The sequence below is a fragment of the Pleurotus ostreatus genome (genome assembly GCF_014466165.1).
Source record: "Pleurotus ostreatus strain PC9 chromosome Unknown scaffold_1, whole genome shotgun sequence".
Taxonomy (NCBI): Eukaryota; Fungi; Basidiomycota; class Agaricomycetes; order Agaricales; family Pleurotaceae; genus Pleurotus; species Pleurotus ostreatus.
This window is the reverse complement of record NW_023503156.1, coordinates 2,729,066-2,744,623: the sequence shown is the minus strand read 5'-3', so window position 1 is coordinate 2,744,623 and position 15,558 is coordinate 2,729,066. Positions and strand designations below refer to the sequence as shown.

General features: G+C 52.2%; 7 protein-coding genes and 1 non-coding gene across 8 annotated transcripts; 4 read left to right on the top strand and 4 right to left on the bottom strand.

The window, feature by feature from the left end:
* Positions 1–57: 57 nt before the first annotated feature.
* On the top strand, positions 58–1,822 carry CEG1 (Dcp1p-Dcp2p decapping enzyme complex alpha subunit; the record flags this gene model as incomplete). Its single annotated transcript, XM_036770637.1, has 10 exons — positions 58–173; positions 232–294; positions 349–436; positions 494–625; positions 676–759; positions 809–888; positions 937–1,077; positions 1,131–1,331; positions 1,382–1,553; positions 1,607–1,822. The coding sequence occupies 10 exons, from the start codon at positions 58–60 to the stop codon at positions 1,820–1,822; spliced, it is 1,293 nt and encodes a 430-aa protein (XP_036636482.1).
* A 737-nt stretch (positions 1,823–2,559) lies between these two features.
* On the bottom strand, positions 2,560–3,310 carry PC9H_000984 (uncharacterized protein; the record flags this gene model as incomplete). The annotated part of the gene is made up of 2 exons (XM_036770636.1): positions 2,560–2,916; positions 2,978–3,310. The coding sequence occupies 2 exons, from the start codon at positions 3,308–3,310 to the stop codon at positions 2,560–2,562; spliced, it is 690 nt and encodes a 229-aa protein (XP_036636481.1).
* Positions 3,311–5,972: 2,662 nt separating this feature from the next.
* PC9H_000983 (uncharacterized protein) lies at positions 5,973–7,715 on the top strand (the record flags this gene model as incomplete). The annotated part of the gene is made up of 6 exons (XM_036770635.1): positions 5,973–6,215; positions 6,278–6,306; positions 6,368–6,494; positions 6,551–6,626; positions 6,685–6,704; positions 6,759–7,715. 6 exons carry the CDS (start codon positions 5,973–5,975, stop codon positions 7,713–7,715), a joined length of 1,452 nt encoding a protein of 483 aa, XP_036636480.1.
* A 159-nt stretch (positions 7,716–7,874) lies between these two features.
* Positions 7,875–9,598, bottom strand: ATG15_1 (putative lipase atg15; the record flags this gene model as incomplete). The annotated part of the gene is made up of 5 exons (XM_036770634.1): positions 7,875–7,955; positions 8,009–8,698; positions 8,753–8,899; positions 8,960–9,103; positions 9,167–9,598. 5 exons carry the CDS (start codon positions 9,596–9,598, stop codon positions 7,875–7,877), a joined length of 1,494 nt encoding a protein of 497 aa, XP_036636479.1.
* A 20-nt stretch (positions 9,599–9,618) lies between these two features.
* On the top strand, positions 9,619–9,691 carry PC9H_000981. The gene has a single exon. It is a non-coding gene; the product is annotated as a tRNA-Phe (tRNA).
* Positions 9,692–9,850: 159 nt separating this feature from the next.
* Positions 9,851–11,711, top strand: PC9H_000980 (uncharacterized protein; the record flags this gene model as incomplete). The annotated part of the gene is made up of 2 exons (XM_036770633.1): positions 9,851–10,867; positions 10,926–11,711. 2 exons carry the CDS (start codon positions 9,851–9,853, stop codon positions 11,709–11,711), a joined length of 1,803 nt encoding a protein of 600 aa, XP_036636478.1.
* A 462-nt stretch (positions 11,712–12,173) lies between these two features.
* On the bottom strand, positions 12,174–13,352 carry PC9H_000979 (uncharacterized protein; the record flags this gene model as incomplete). Its single annotated transcript, XM_036770632.1, has 4 exons — positions 12,174–12,355; positions 12,422–12,631; positions 12,694–12,951; positions 13,007–13,352. The coding sequence occupies 4 exons, from the start codon at positions 13,350–13,352 to the stop codon at positions 12,174–12,176; spliced, it is 996 nt and encodes a 331-aa protein (XP_036636477.1).
* Positions 13,353–13,588: 236 nt separating this feature from the next.
* PC9H_000978 (uncharacterized protein) lies at positions 13,589–15,524 on the bottom strand (the record flags this gene model as incomplete). The annotated part of the gene is made up of 6 exons (XM_036770631.1): positions 13,589–13,737; positions 13,792–13,970; positions 14,032–14,434; positions 14,489–14,804; positions 14,860–15,285; positions 15,336–15,524. 6 exons carry the CDS (start codon positions 15,522–15,524, stop codon positions 13,589–13,591), a joined length of 1,662 nt encoding a protein of 553 aa, XP_036636476.1.
* Between the last annotated feature and the right edge of the window lie 34 nt (positions 15,525–15,558).

Here is a 15,558-nt window from a genome sequence, read left to right as displayed (position 1 = left end):
AATTCATCAATGCTACTCAGCAGGCTATGTCACCAATCTTAATTTCCTGCAACGAGCATGTCGCATGTGCCTCGCGTACCAGAACTGCCTGGAATCCAGGTCCCTCGCCATTCTGAGCAAGAAATATGGCTCAAGCGACATGTAGCGAGACTTTGCCAGCTGGACCACGACAGGTATTCATATCTTTGTGCGGGGTTTCGGGGAACCGCTATGGATGTTTGACTTCCATAGATTTCCAGGGAGTCAACCCGTTAGCTTTGGCATGAGAGATCTGATGAAGCTGGAACGCCAGGAGTAAGCCTTACTCTCGTGCTGTAGCTTTATTGTCAATGAATACGTGCTTCACAGTTACTGGGTCTGCGAAAAGTCGGACGGCATCCGGGTGCTTATGCTGATTCAAACGGACTTGCAAACAGGCGACCAGATGGTCTATCTGGTATATTACACGTCTTTGATGGAAGCCAAGGACGCCAACCTCACCTAGTTTTGTTAGATTGACCGCCATAACTCATACCGCCAACTAAATGGCCTCTACTTCCCCCATTTCGAAGATCCTCGAAAACCACTTCGCGATACCCTAGTCGATGGTGAACTCGTATTAGACTACGATCCTCAAACGAGACAAGTACGCAGAACGAATGTATTCCCCGAGCGGTCGTCTGATGGGATAGCCAGGAAACACTCCGCTTGCTAGCCTTTGACTGCTTAGTAGTGAACGAGCAGAACGTTATGTCCAAGACGCTGGATAAACGTTATGGGGTGCGTTTTCTTACCCTCTCCAGATTTGCATTATTGACTTGCAAGTAAGAGGCTTCAAGAATGGTTCTACAAGCCATACGCCAAGATGATGAAGGACCATCCTCATATGGCCGCTAGTCAGCCTTTTCAGTAGGCCTCGTATTCGCCTCTGCTTTCGCGTTTTTAACAATTCACTAGAATCAAGGTCAAGGAAATCAACTTTTCCTATTCTGTTGAGAAAGTATTCGCCCTCGATATCCCCGCTTTACAGCACGGCAATGATGGTCTAATCTATACGTGTGTCAACGCCCCATATTCCCCAGGAACTGATACGAACATGTAAGATGATCAGGTTTAATTCCCGCATCTCACTAACGGCGAACTCGTTGTAGTCTGAAATGGAAACCTCCGTCCGAAAACTCGATAGACTTCAAGTTAGTACTGCGATTCCCGCCGCTACCGGCGGACTCTCAGCAACCTGATTTCTACGCCAAACCTATCTTTGCACTACATGTATGGTGCGGTGGGGACCGAAGAGCGGCGAATTACGAACTATATGATACAATGCATGTGGAAGACGACGAATGGGAAAAGTAAGCAATAGAAACTTCATCCATCATTCCACACGCTTAATGTATTCCAGGATGAAGATGTCAGGTGAACAGATAGACGACCGCATCGTGGAAGTGCACTGGGATGCACATTCCTCCCATTGGCGAATGATGCGATTTAGAGACGATAAACCCCAAGGGAATCATCGCACCGTTGTGGAGAACATCATTCAAACTATCATTGACGGCGTGGAAAAAGAATCAGTGAGAGGCGGTCTTAATGCTTCCTTCGGCTCCGATTTATCCATCTTCCCTAGCTGTTGGCAAGGTCAAATGCCATCCGAAGTGCGTGGAAGGCTCGACTTGGCCAACCATCACAGCCCCAGCCTGCGACCAATCAGCCTCCTGCTTCCCGACCCCCAGACAAGCAAAACCAGCGACCTGCTCCTCTTGAGCTTCGCTATGGTCCCTTGCAGACGTCGCGATATAGCAAAGTCAGTGGACCTCAGACCATTGCGGGCATGCAACGGTGATCTGGGCCTGGCACTCCCTTGCAGCGTTTGTAATTCGCGGCTAAAGTTGACGTCTACCGGAGTGCCGTGCCACCGCCCTATCGTCTTGTTTTCCATTCCTCTCCACTTGACGGCATTACAAACTTAGGGTGCAAACATGTGCAAGAGTTCACATGGGCGACTGATCGCAGCGCCCTGCCGGGTTATCTTGTTGTTGTTATTTCGAGTCGTCGCGACGATGAGAACGTTGGTCATTCTTGTCTTTGTCTACATTCGAATTTGTACAGACAACAAGTATTTCGCGAAGCAGTGTACTAAATGAATAATGCATGTCTAGTCGTTACATTGATATATGATCGATCGAAGGCGAAGTGCTGTAGAAGTGTATGATATATGTACAATCGTGAATAAGTGAAGAATAAGCTGTACGCGTGAAGATAAGGTCGTCAAGTCGTCATCTGTACATGAAAGCGAATGCACACAATAGAGATGTGGAGATCCAGTTACTAGTCTCAAGGGAAACTGGTCGTGACGTCGTGCAAATGCAAACGTAAGGAAATCAAAAACGTGTAAAAAGTAAGAGATGAATGAATATCAGAATCATAAATGGTAGATGGGCGGGTAAATGCAATGTAAATGGAAGGCAGCGGAAATTGATGACAGCTAACAAAGCGAGAGCATGCATAACGACGGGTCCTTCGGTGTATTTTGAGTCGATGTGTCGAGTGTTGTTTAATGTAGAAGGGGCATCTTCCCAGCTAGTTCAAGAAATCGAGGGCGCTGGATGAGAGGGGTGAAACGCTGAAGTCGGCGTACTGCCCGATAGGTTCATTGAAGAAGGAAGCATCGCCGAAGGAAAGGGATCGAAGGGGAGGAATGGGGCCCCTGCGCTGGAATCTTGGCAATAAGTTCTTTTCAGTGGACTCTGGGTAACCCAGACTGAGGTCCGCGAAACCGCGACGTAATCCTTCAAGAGACGGGCCAACCCATTCCGGGCTGGCCGGGCTGGATTCGACGGAAGAGGTTGAGCTTTCCGAGCCATGCCCACGACGTGGAGGGGTCTGCGGCGCAATACCCAATGCCGCGAATGAAGGAATAGGCAGAACGTGGTTGGCCTGACAAGATGGGTCAGCGCGTAGATCAAAAGGGGGCGTAAAAATTTGTGCGTGTATTCACCTCTTCCAAGTTCGACATTGCCCACGGTGAGGGCGTCGTCGGGCGCTCAACACTGGGCTCCTGCTCGGGCGTCGCTGGGACCCCGATGCTGTTCCCTATGACATCGCCTAATGCTCCGTCAACGCGGTCGTCGGACTCCAGGTCCCGCTGTCCCCCAGAGACCCTCCACCACTCTATGTCTGCTAGGACTCTCCTGCTGCTCGTCTCTGAACCGGACGATCGCCTGTGCCCGTGGCCGTGAGCACGGGCCCCTGCTTGACTGGACGACAAGGAGCTGGGGTAGGGCGACGAGCGAACGGAGGGAGAAGAAAAGGTACGACGGAGAGAAGGCATGGCTGAGGGCGGCGTCCAAGGAGTCGCGACTGCCTAGTGCAGTGCGTCGCTGGCGTTGAGGAGGGGGACAGGAAGGAGGGTGAGAGAGACGAAATTCGTCTGAGACTTTATATAAGAACCCTGATGTGACATTGTGAAAGTTGTCGACGGAGGGCGCGCGATCATCTATCAGAGTCCCATCAAGTTTGAGCTTGAATCCGAAAAATCATCCCAAAAGTCTGTTGTCTCACTTTGCATTTCATAATCTCAAGGATTTGCCAGAATGCAGACAGCTCAGGTCATTTTGAACAAATGTCTCTCCTCCAATTTCACCGCAGCGCAGGGCGTCTACATTTCCATCACATCACAAGGCCAACTCCCATTGGTGCCGTGTCTCCCATGTGCGACGACAGTAGTGTGAATTCTTCAGCCCTTACCACCGCTCTCAGGACGCGCTTTTCGGCTTGAAGGGAGCGTATCCACTGGGTTACTATCGATCCTCTATCTGCATAAGTATCAGCGTCGATGAAGCCAAGCTTCGATGACTGCTCTCATCCGCGATATGGACATGCGGAAGCCCTTTAAATGATCCAGGCATAGCAAAGGCTTCGCGATGAGAAGTCCCCCTCAGCTGATCCGTGGACGCGTCGTTCTAGGTGTACGCCTGATGCTTCATCATTCAATAGATGTCGGCGCGAAAAGACGCGTACCATCAATTGGCAAACGCGATTTTAGAAGCGAAGACGCAGAGCATTGGACACAAGCACATTGCAACTATGTATCGATGCTCTAGTTGTATGACTTCACCCAGGCAATTCCTCGGGTCCAGTTTGCAGAGGAAGCGGTAACCCACAAGGACCTTCTGCGCCCTTTGCGAGACCTCTGCATCTTCCCACCAACGTCAAGGGGCCCGCTGACCATGCTATCTTGTCGTTGTACTCTCCAGGGACTCCCGCTGGGAAATGCTCGTGGGTGTACCCCTTCTGATGACGCAAACAAGGCATCATGTATCATCGGTGGCGTGTAATCGCACCAGACAAGACGATATTTCCAATGAGACCTTGCAGGTAGAGTATTTAGTACTTTTCGTAAGGAAATTTGAGGCGCAGGAAACGGTGATAATACGAGTCTTGGCCTGGTGGTGTTTGCGGGGAATGATGCATCTGAGATACCGCAAAAGCGGCGTTCCTTGTTGCATGGACTCTTGACGACGGACTCACGAGGACCACGCGCGCAGGGAAAAGATGCAAACTCCATTCAATTGTCGTGCTCCTTCTTGAACTTCTGAACAACGACGAATCCTTGAGCTTCCGCCGCTGCGGCTTCCGTGCAATTACTCCGAGGGCCGGGCGCTTACTTTGCCTGAACCGGTAATATTAGTTCCATATATGGCAAGTCTAAAGGTGAATCAGGGGCGAAACGATGTGCTGTCCTTGCTGAATTCTCTGCATTTACAACATAATTTTGGACAAGAGAGGGTTAAGGATGCCGATAATACGAGTATATATCGGCTTACAGAATTACCCATCATGTAGACGCATCCAGTAGCCCACTCGACAGCCTCGAAGAGCTGAGTCTAAAAAGAACAGAATGGCGGCCAACGAGGTGATGCCGATGTCGATGATACTCGCATTTGCGTTGTCGCGCGGAAGAGCTTGTACACCTGCGGTTTCAATACTCTACTCTTTCAATCAGTCTCGCCACGAGGAAGATGCTTGACTCCGGCATCAGTCAGGCTACGCCTCAATCCCGGGAGCGTTCGTGATGTTGCGGATGTAGGGGGTGGCGATCATAGCGTTCTGATCTGTCTGTCAAAGCAGCAAAGAATAATATAAGATCCTCCATTGGTCGGCGAACGACATTCCCCAGTCGAAGCAATGTCTTGGTGCAGGAGAAAGTATTAGGCGGGCCGTAAGATCTCACCTTTCCCACTAAAGACCGCGACGCCGTGTCATCACTGCTCTCGGCATCTGTCGACGGCGAAAATGCTTGCTGATTTGGATCATGAGATGCTTGAGAAGGTTGTAGTACGTATTATCTGCGCAGTGATTCACTCAATCATTTGATTTTCGCGCCGTTCAACGTTCTTGAAGTCCATTACCGGGTAAACTGGATTGAGACTAGAAGTGGCCTGGGGTAGTGGCACCGAACGTTGCTAGAAAGACAGTTAAGAACGAGGCAATCTGCGTCTATCAGAGACAATCTGCTCGGAATCATTCGCCACGTCGACAGAATCGATGAGCCTTGGTCCGAGCCGTAGTGGGACGTGTGTTAGAGCCACAGTCTGATGCATACCAGGGGTGCTTCGGGTGTCAGAGGTAAAGCGGGACGAGCTGGCATCTGCTGGCATATAGCTCCGCCTCGAGGGTCGTTCCAACGATATTCAACATAGCCTCCGCCGTAAAGTGTGAAGTTTTGAAGGCAGGGTCACTACGGAGCGGGGTGGTGAAGGAGAGAAGAGGAAGAGATCGCTGTGAAGAGTGCTTACTTTGCTTATCTTATCACCCTGACCCATTTGCCTGATACCACCATCACCACCATGCGGCCCTTCAGACCGCCCGAGCAATCACGGCAAACACGCACCAGACACATTCACTTGCGATCACCATCACCATCACCAGCACTACCCCTTTGCAGCCGCACTTGACCGCACTCTAAATAGCAGCATCCAGATTCCAGAACCATGGCAGGCCTACCAACGATCTACTACGGCGCCGTCGTCAACCCCCAGTCGCTCACATCCTATCAGGCGCTACCGCGTTGTCTCCTTGCGGTGTCGTCCGAAGGGACGATTGATTGGACCGTTGATGATGTGGAGGATTCGATGGTGCAGGAGGTGATGTCACAGAAGGGATGTGTGGATGCTGAGGTGGTTCCTCTGCGGGAGGGCGAGTTCCTGATGCCAGGCTTCGTGGATACACATACTGTATGTTCTATCTGTCACCATCGAGGTGAAGTATAGGAACTGACATGAACACGGTGCCATAGCATGCGCCTCAAGTTCCGAACATGGGGAGGTTTGCTCCACCTTCTCATCATTCATATATGCAATGAGGCTAATACATGCTTTACGCTCAGCGGTCAGCAATACGAGCTCCTAGATTGGCTCGACAATGTGACCTTCCCCATGGAAGCCAATTTCGCCGATGCCGAATTTGCTCGCGAGACCTACGTTGAAGTGGTCCGGCGGGTAATAAACTGCGGGGTATGTCTATCCTCTGGTGTTCGCTTCCGGATTAAAGGCTGAAATGCTGTCGACAGACAACAACGTGCTGCTACTACGGTACACTGCATGTGGAGGCCACCAAGATACTTGCAGAGATAATACACGCTAAAGGTATGCTCCGCTTAACCCGAATAGCTCGGCCATGATCACTCAACATAAGCATATACAGGTCAACGGGCGTATGTTGGTGTACGTGCTCATTCTTGACTTGTGAGTTTGATGATGAACTGAATACGGCCACAGAAATGCAACATGGACCGTAATTCTCCCAATTACTATGTCGAGCCTTCCCCCGAAGCTTCCGTTGAGGGCACGCGAGAACTTATCACCTACATCCGCTCACTCCCGCCCTCTCCTCGCACCACAACCCCCCTCGTACACCCGATCCTCACCCCCCGCTTCGCTATCTCCTGTACCTCCCCTCTCCTCCAATCCCTCCAATCCCTCGCCCTCTCCGACCCCTCCCTCGCCGTCCAGACCCACATCTCCGAGAACCCCTCCGAAATCGCCTTCACGCTCTCCCTTTTCCCCAACACCTCCTCATACGCACAGGTTTACGACTCGTTCTCGCTCCTGCGCGAGAACACGATCCTCGCGCATGCGGTGCACTTGCAAGATGAGGAGAAGCAGCTGATTAAGGAGAGGAAGGCGGGGATAAGCCATTGCCCGACGAGCAACTTCAATTTGAGCAGTGGTGTGGCTCCTGTTGGAGACTTCCTGGATCGAGGGATCAAGGTGGGGTTGGGAACGGATGTATCGGGCGGGTTCTCTCCGTCGATATTGTCTGCAGTCCAACACGCGAGCATTGCGTCAAAGGTCATCGCTATGAACGCGCGGGATACCCTCAGCGTCAAGGACGGATCCTTCGCCAACCGCGCTCTCACAATCCCGACGCTGCTCTACCTCGCTACCATGGGCGGCGCCGAGGTCTGCTGCCTCGACAAGCAAATCGGCAACTTCTCCGTCGGCAAGAGCTTTGACGCCCTCGTCATCAACGTCGGAAAGGACAACGCTAATCCTGCCGCAGTCTGGGGGGTGCCGCATTCCACCCCGAAAAGCGGGGACCATACGAAGCCGAAGTCGAAGGAGGAGGAATTGGACGGGTGGCTGGAGAAATTCCTTTTCTGCGGTGACGATCGCAATATTCGGAGGGTCTATGTGCAAGGAAGGCTTATTGGTGGGACTGCGTTCTCGGGCTAGATAGACTTTTAGCCGTTTAGACGTTCGCATAGTGACGCGTTGGGTTGTCACGCTGGTTCTTTGGCCTTAGTGTACTTTGGTTCTTCCGTCCATTAGATCTATAGCGTTGCTAGGATAGTGGTATCTAATTTACAATAATGTACACTGCACTCCTCATAGTCATATGTCAATGGTCTTCGGGTTAAAGTCTTCGGGGGGTGGAACGTCCTTGAAATGACCGAACTCCCATTTGAAACAATCCTGCACTCTTATATCAGTGTCCTATACTGGTGCATACTCAAAAGGATACTCACTGTACAGTCGACCTCTTCCTTCGCGCGTGGCACATCTCGAAGTCGAGGGGGAGGAGGAGGGCGCTCTCCATCGTCAGAGCTGTTATGCTTCTTGCCGCCCCAACCCCACCAGATCTTCTTGACCCAACGGAAAACACCAGTAATCCTATACATCTCCGTCTCGGACGCCGCCTCCCCTTCAGCATCTTCATCAGGCCATCCATCCTCCCAGCCAAGCACCTTCTCGACAACCTCCCTTATAACATGCTTCCGTATATCCACCCTCCACCCCAACACACCCACTGTGTCATACACGATGCTCTTCCCCAAGTGGCACCGCGTCTCTAACGCATACCCGCCTTGGGCACAAGGGGAGAGCGGACCGGTGCACGTACCCTGCGGAATCGGGTCGGCCGTGTGGTATATATGGGTGACGGGGAGCGGTGCGGTGCTGGGGATTCGTCTCCGCGGTATGTTAGGGAGCAGGGATGCAGTGGGAGAAGGGGGAGATGTGGAGTTGGGGGAGGACACGGGGGGTGGGAGGGGGAGATGTAATCGTTGGGCAGCGAGCCGTTCGCCCGGCGCCTCGAACGCGATAGCCGGGAGACCGAATGTTGCGCCGAGGAGGGAGGCTAGCGATCCGCCCAGTGAGTGACCCACCAGCCAGATATTGGCGGATGGGTAGAGGAAGGTGAGATCCATGACAAGTTTCTAACTGTGCGTAAGGATCGCGTGAACGATGCTCATCAACAGATGGTAACTTACGACACCGGTTGTGTAGAATAAACTGTCTTGGATAAGTGCATCAGATAAGCAGGTATCGTCGCACTTCCAATGGTTGGCGTAGCAATCGCACACGGTTCGGAATACCCAAGAGAAGTCGACTCGGGCACAGCAGCAGGAGAACAGCAGCTATACGTATATGGGTAGGTGAGGCAATGAGGTTAATTAGGCTCAGTGGTAGGGACGCACGTTGTCGTTGAATTTATCTTTCTTGGAGGTTGGGCCTTGTATCGTGGTCCCCTTGATTGATAGGACGACCGTTGAGTTATCTGAAGAGAGGAAAACGTTGCCCCTGAAGCCGTTTGCATGGTCCTCCCAGCCGAACGGGAAACTCTGTCACGTTGGAAAGCTGAGGATTAGGGATTTGGAAAAGTGGGAACGGAAGATGAGGCGTACAGTGTTCCAAGCTGTGTCCACATCGTACCAGTTCTTCTGGCCAGGTAATGCATATGCATTCCCCGCCATCCTCGCCAACTGCTCGATCGTATGTCGATCTTCGATATCCGGAGCCAAGACTTCCTTCTCGTACCATTCCAGAGGCTCTGACTGGCCATATCGCAGAGACCGTATGCGCGCGCGGTCGAGTGCTGCGGGATCCCGAGGGCGGTACACTGTTGTGGGTCTGGCTAGCAGGGACTGCGATATGGGTGTCGGGGTGGGATACTGGTCGAGGAGGAGGGGATGCTGGATGTTGAAGTGGACGTGGCGGGCATCTGCTGCGGAAGTGAGGATGAGGAGGGAGAGGAAGAGTGCTGGAAGCATCAAACGGACAACAGCTGGAGTTGGTAATATATATTTACTGACGGCGAATCCCAGTGAGCAGGACATTATTGAAAGTACCTGCAACCGGCGTCTTAGCTCAGCTGGGAGAGCAACAGACTGAAGATCTGGAGGTCCCGTGTTCAATCCACGGAGATGCCAACCTTTTTGCCGCTGCGCCTTGGGTGAAGCACGTGCGTGATTTATGTCGACAGAGGCAGACTCGGGCCAACAGCTTCTTCTCATCGTCAACCACGCCGAGCTCACCCCCGAGCTCGTTATCCTTCACGACCGCCACGACTCTTTTTTGTTCTCCATGTCATGAACCATTACCTCGATGTCAACCTCGACTCCCTTCCCCCTCCGTCTCGTTTTCGTCGACCATGGTCTCCAGACCCTTACGATCCTCTTCCCCCAGCTTCCTCAAATCCTAATGTCAATCGTCGGGAACCGTCCGACGCCTCCATCGAGGCCCTCGACCTCGCCGACTACGCGCGCACCCTCCAACAACCTCACCAACCGTACCCAGCATTCTATCCGCCGTCTCCCCATGTACTTGCCAGCAGAACAGACTCTCCTTCATTACCCTCGCTGACATCTAGAGTCGGCACCCTTTCCTCCAACTCTCGCACGCACGAGTCCTCTTCATCGCGATACCCGACACGAAGGCCATTCTCGCTGCCATCCGCCCCTTCGCCTCGTCATCGCCAATCCCCTCTCTATACTTCCCAGCGGCCTATTCAGTTCCCGGATGACCCGAATGGCCAATACTCACCGCACATCAATCCATCATCAGCAGAAATAGACATTTCTCAGTTCCCTAGATGGTCCCGGCAATGGTACAATTCGAAGTCCCGCAACAAGTCCCCACTAGACGATGGATATGACTTGCCAGAACCTCTGCCATACAGAAACGATCGTGACCGCGATCCATTTGACCCGTCTAATACACCATCCCATTCATCTTACAACCCATACAGAGGGGATTCCCCTTCTGGCCCCCCTTCATTCGGCCATCAGTCATCCCGCGACCTCTTGCCATGGTCTGGAGACCCTCCGTCATACGATCTCCCACTTGACTCCTCGATCAAAGAGGAACGAATGCGCATGCTTGAGCGGGAGTTCGGTGACAACCCTAAGCGCCCGAAATTCAAAGACCCCAAGGGCAATGGCAAGATGGATCCCGCGTTTCTGGATGACGAAGGTAGACCGATTGTCGGGACGGTCGATGAGAAGGGGAATCTAGTTACTCAAGGCCCGAGAAAGAGAATCGTTATCAGGGCGTTACAAATAATCCTTGCGTTGGGCGCGGCCATTCCAGCGTTATACGCTGCCCTCGTAAGACTTTCGTTCATCTCATTTGTCGATTTTCTAAATAATACGACGCTGTTTGTAGGCGATTAAACCCAATCCACCCGCCCCTCCGTCCAATACCGCCCCCGTCTATGTCCTCTACGTCTTCTCTGTCCTCACCACTCTTCTCCTCATCTACCTCTTTGTCCTTCGACCTTGTTGCTTCAGGCGCAAGCTTCCCTCAGCGGGTATAGGCCAAGGTATGGGCCCGCCAGGTATGATGGTTCTGCCTGTAAACCAGCTCCCCGGTAGTAAGGGAAAGCAGAACAAGCAGAAAGGCAAAGGCGGGAAGAAGGGAAAGAAGGGCTACGGCCCGCCTCAAGTGCAAGACGTCCAAGTCAACCTCATCGTCGACCCCAGCGCTCTCGCACCCCCGGATATCTCATCCTCGGAGTCCGACTCAGAGTCCCGGGACGATTCGTACGAGTTTCCTGGCGGGTATGACAGCCAAAGGCGCCGCGAACGCAATCGCGCGAGGGCGAAGAGGCAGAAGAGGCGCTCGATATTCACGGGGCTGGCGATGGAGGAGCACTGGCTCGCTGCGCGCAAGTATGTCAAGCGGCTGGCGGTCATGGACGGGCTCCTGGTGCTTTTGTGGGCTGCGGAGTTCGTTTTTCTGTTGAGTGGGGTTGGGCAGACTGCTAGCACCGGGGAGGATGGGAAGGAGGTGAAGAAGGGGTGTCCAAGTGGGAGCTTTGAGGGATGGTGCGATGCATATAATACATCGCTGGCAGCTGCGTGTCTGTTGGCGGTGTGCTCCGGCGCGAGCCTGTTCTTTGGTGTGAAGGATCTGGGCGCGAGCAAGGTCTCTCCGAGAAGTCGGATGTGAACCTAACTCGTGAAGCCTTGTTCCATTGGTGACTTGCATGGACTTCGTTGTTCTGTTGAGACGGTCTTCGCATTGGGGGTTGCGGTCATTCTACGCGGACAGACGGTTATATCATCTTTCTTATCTTTATTTATCTAGTATATTGACGCACTTACTATCATCACGACACGACACGACAACGAACAACACTGGTTTTTGTAGCTAATACAATATTTGATTTGATCAATTCAAGTAGCAACCTACTTTCTCTCTACCATATTCTACCACGAACACTTGAACCCTGAACACGGTTGCGTTGCGTTGAAAGACTAGCTTTTGAGTAGTGAGGTGATATACATATTCTACTTTGTACTTTGTCCTGAAATTTGTGTTACATTATGCATAGTGGTGATGATGATGCTTCTTCCCCGGTCTTCCCTGCACACAGCTTCCCCGCATTACCTCTGTTCACATACTCTGCTCTTATTGGTTTCCCTCTGACCTCTTCTTCGCTGCTATCCACTCCCGGATGAACGTGCTACTCATCTTCGTCTGCTTCAGCATCTCGATATCGTCGTGCTCCAACTTGGCGTCGCTCGATGAGATCACGTCGATCACGAAGGTCTGAAGCGCGGGGAGAGAGTGGGCTTCGCGGTGTTTGGCAACTACGAGAGTGTCAGTCACGTACCAGCATAGGGGGAGGGGGAAGAGGGGGAGATGTAGATACGCACTAGCAGCAGCACCACCCAGCGTCTCCTTGCTCACCACGAGTCCCTGAACGTTGGGGTCCCACCCAGTTGGGCCATACACATCGTTAATCGGTACGACGTCGTAATGGATATGGGGATTGAAGAGTCGGAGGAATTGGAGGATGCGGGATATACGGACTGGAAGAGGTTGGAGGAGGTCTTTATTCGACTTGGAGCCCAGTAATGCGTCGTCTAGATGGTTGTATTATATGTATGTCAAGAGACTATTGTGTGTAATGAGAGGGAATATGAACCTGTTACGCCGGCAATGAGCTTTTCGGACGCGATCCACGCTCCCATGCTGAGTAGAATCTTGTGTCCGGCGTGGAGATGGTCGAATGTGCCGCCAAGCGCAACTACGGGGTACGTTGGAGGATATGACTTGTGGTTATGGGTGGCATTGTCGGTGCCATTGGACACGACGGGGGAACCAGGGTGAGAGAACGGATCCCGGGGAAGGTAAATATGGGGCAGAGAGCCCAGGGATGGGGGGAGGTGCGCAGTTATGAGGTCTATTAATTCATTCATTCAATTTCCCTGTCCGTCGCTGATAACGAGGAGACTGACCGCCCTGGACAAGATATACCGCCTCCATCTCCGCTAGGACGTCCTCCCCTATTTCCTCGTCGCTCGCCTTCAGCAGCACGTCCACGTCCATCAGCACCCTGTCGGCATCCTGTGCTATTTTCGTCGCCTGCACGTACACGAAGGTGAGGATGCACTGGACCGCGTCCCACGACTCCGTGTGCGAGATCGCGCCGTTCTTGAAGAGCGGGGAGAATAGGATGATGAGGAGCCGCTCCTTGGTGGACGCGGCGGCGTCGGATATGAGGGTGGAGAGGAAGTGCGGGGTGGAGAGGTTGGGGAGGCGCGCGAAGAGGAGCGAGTTGGTGTACAGCGGCGGCGTGCTCATCGTGCGTCTGGCAAATCGTGGTAGGTGTAATTGGATTGTGGGGAGAGAGGCTGCCGGGAATGGGGTAGCCGAACTGTGAGGGTAGTCTCGATCAGATTAGATTCTTCACGGAGTTTCAACTGCTCAACTCGACGGATGATGATGAGATGGTAGAATATTGTGTCAGTATGTAGGAATTGTCTATGCTGGTATGTATGTACTCTATGTATATCTATAATACGGGGGATGGTATATATTTACGGTGAGATGGTGTCAGTGGGTTTACTTTCAGACGTGACTTCAAATATAATCTTGCCAGTGGGATCCCACAACTGAGCTCCGTTCTCTCGGTCAACGAAGAGCAGCTCCTCAGCCGCAATGGGATCTTTTGGAAGTGACCACCACTCTACAGCAACTCATCAACCATTAAACCTACTCCAGGAACCAAGGGAATACTCACTAGCGTACTTCTCTGCCTGGAAGTGATTGTACAACATATCGAACACGAGGAGTGACGCGCCACTCCGTACTGGGTCCGCTCCCAAGGGAGTGTAGGCAGTGGTCGGTATCTCCAGTATGCTGTCACGGTAGGGTTCCGTGCGATCGTATAGTTTTCCAGACGGGCGGCGCATGGTATACCTGCCAATACAGCAAAGGGATTGATGAGAGGCTTCGAATCTAAACAAATGTCACCGCTTACCTCTTGGAGAAGTCCTCCTGCCTACCCTTACTTCTATCTGCCGTATAGTGCACGGCGTATTGTTTAGGAAACCACAGCCACCCTTCCCATTCGCCCTCTCGCAATTCGACGTCGTACTCCTTCCCTTCCTCTGAGAACGTTGGGTGAGAAACCCAGTTCCTCGTGTGTTCAGTGAAAAAGGCGGCTAGGTTAGAGCGAAGTGGGTCCAATTCAGATGAGTCCGAACTGGAGGAAGTCGAAGGAATGTTGACGGCAGATACAGCAAGCCAATGTCCAGGGTTCTCGGTAGCGAATACGCCGCTTGTGATGCTTGAGAAATGGATCCGACTGTGGACGATCCCAGGGAATCGAAGAAAGGTAAGTTTGGTCTTCGCTAAAGCGAAATGCGAGTATTCGCACTCCTCTGTGTGTAAGATAATCAATTGAATGTCAACCTAGAGCATAGAAGATTACGCACCAGTATCGGTGCTGACCCAAGGGAGGTCCATGTAGCTCTCATAAGTTTTGAGGTTAGGGAAGTCCATGAACGCGCTGACGACATGTTCTTTATTCTTGAAGAAGGCCATGTGCCCAGGGAAGAACAGAAGGATGTCACCACCATCAATAGGAGGCCCTGGAAAGAGAAAGTCGAATTCGGAGGCGATGTCCCAAGGAAAGTTACGTTCAAACGAGCCAAGAATAGTATCCATATCACACCAACCCCAGATGGGTGTCTCGGGGTTTATCCATTTCGCGAAGACAGCGGCTCGGAAGGGTCTGAAGTACGAATTGACCTGCAGCCAAATGTCAATGAAGATAGAGGAAACTTGGTGGTGAATATGCACGTACCCGATCTCCCGGGGCTCTCTCATGTAGTTTACTAACCAATTGCTGCCTTTGCGTAGTCGAGCAGCCGCCCCACCGTTTGCACAGAAAGTCGGCATGCAACTTCCAGTATTCTTCAAACGATAGACACACTTGCCGCATGTTCTTCACGTGTGAGGGCTCGCATGGCGGAGTACCGACGCGATGGCGGTCGTATTTGATGAAAAGAAGGTCAATCGAGGGGTTGGCAGCGACAGAAGCGAAGAAATTGGGAAGATAGATGGGTTCTTTGTTATCGGGTGAAGGGTTCCATATTGCAATGATGGTGAGCTTTGGAGCAGGTGAAAGATAGTGAATAATCGGTTTGTTTTTGGGTACCTTATGTTTCTTTCGTCGCGGTATATCTGGCACTAGTGTTGGTAATGCCGGCGATAATGTCGGTGGTATAGCCTGCGTGTGTCAGCAAGGCAACTCTTCATATCAGTGACATGTGCACATACCGTGGACTCCAGGTCATCTTGTATATCAACGTGTACATCCTTTGGCACCCATGCTTCATCAACGCCGTCGGTGAATGGGACTAGTTCATTGGCCCCAGTGGTAGTCCTTACAAGAACATAGTAGAATGTGGCCCCAATGAATATACTGGCAAACGAGAGTGTGAGACGGAGGGTTGTGATACGAGTCATCCCCAGGCGAGGAGGTTCGGGGAAGGTGGTGGTT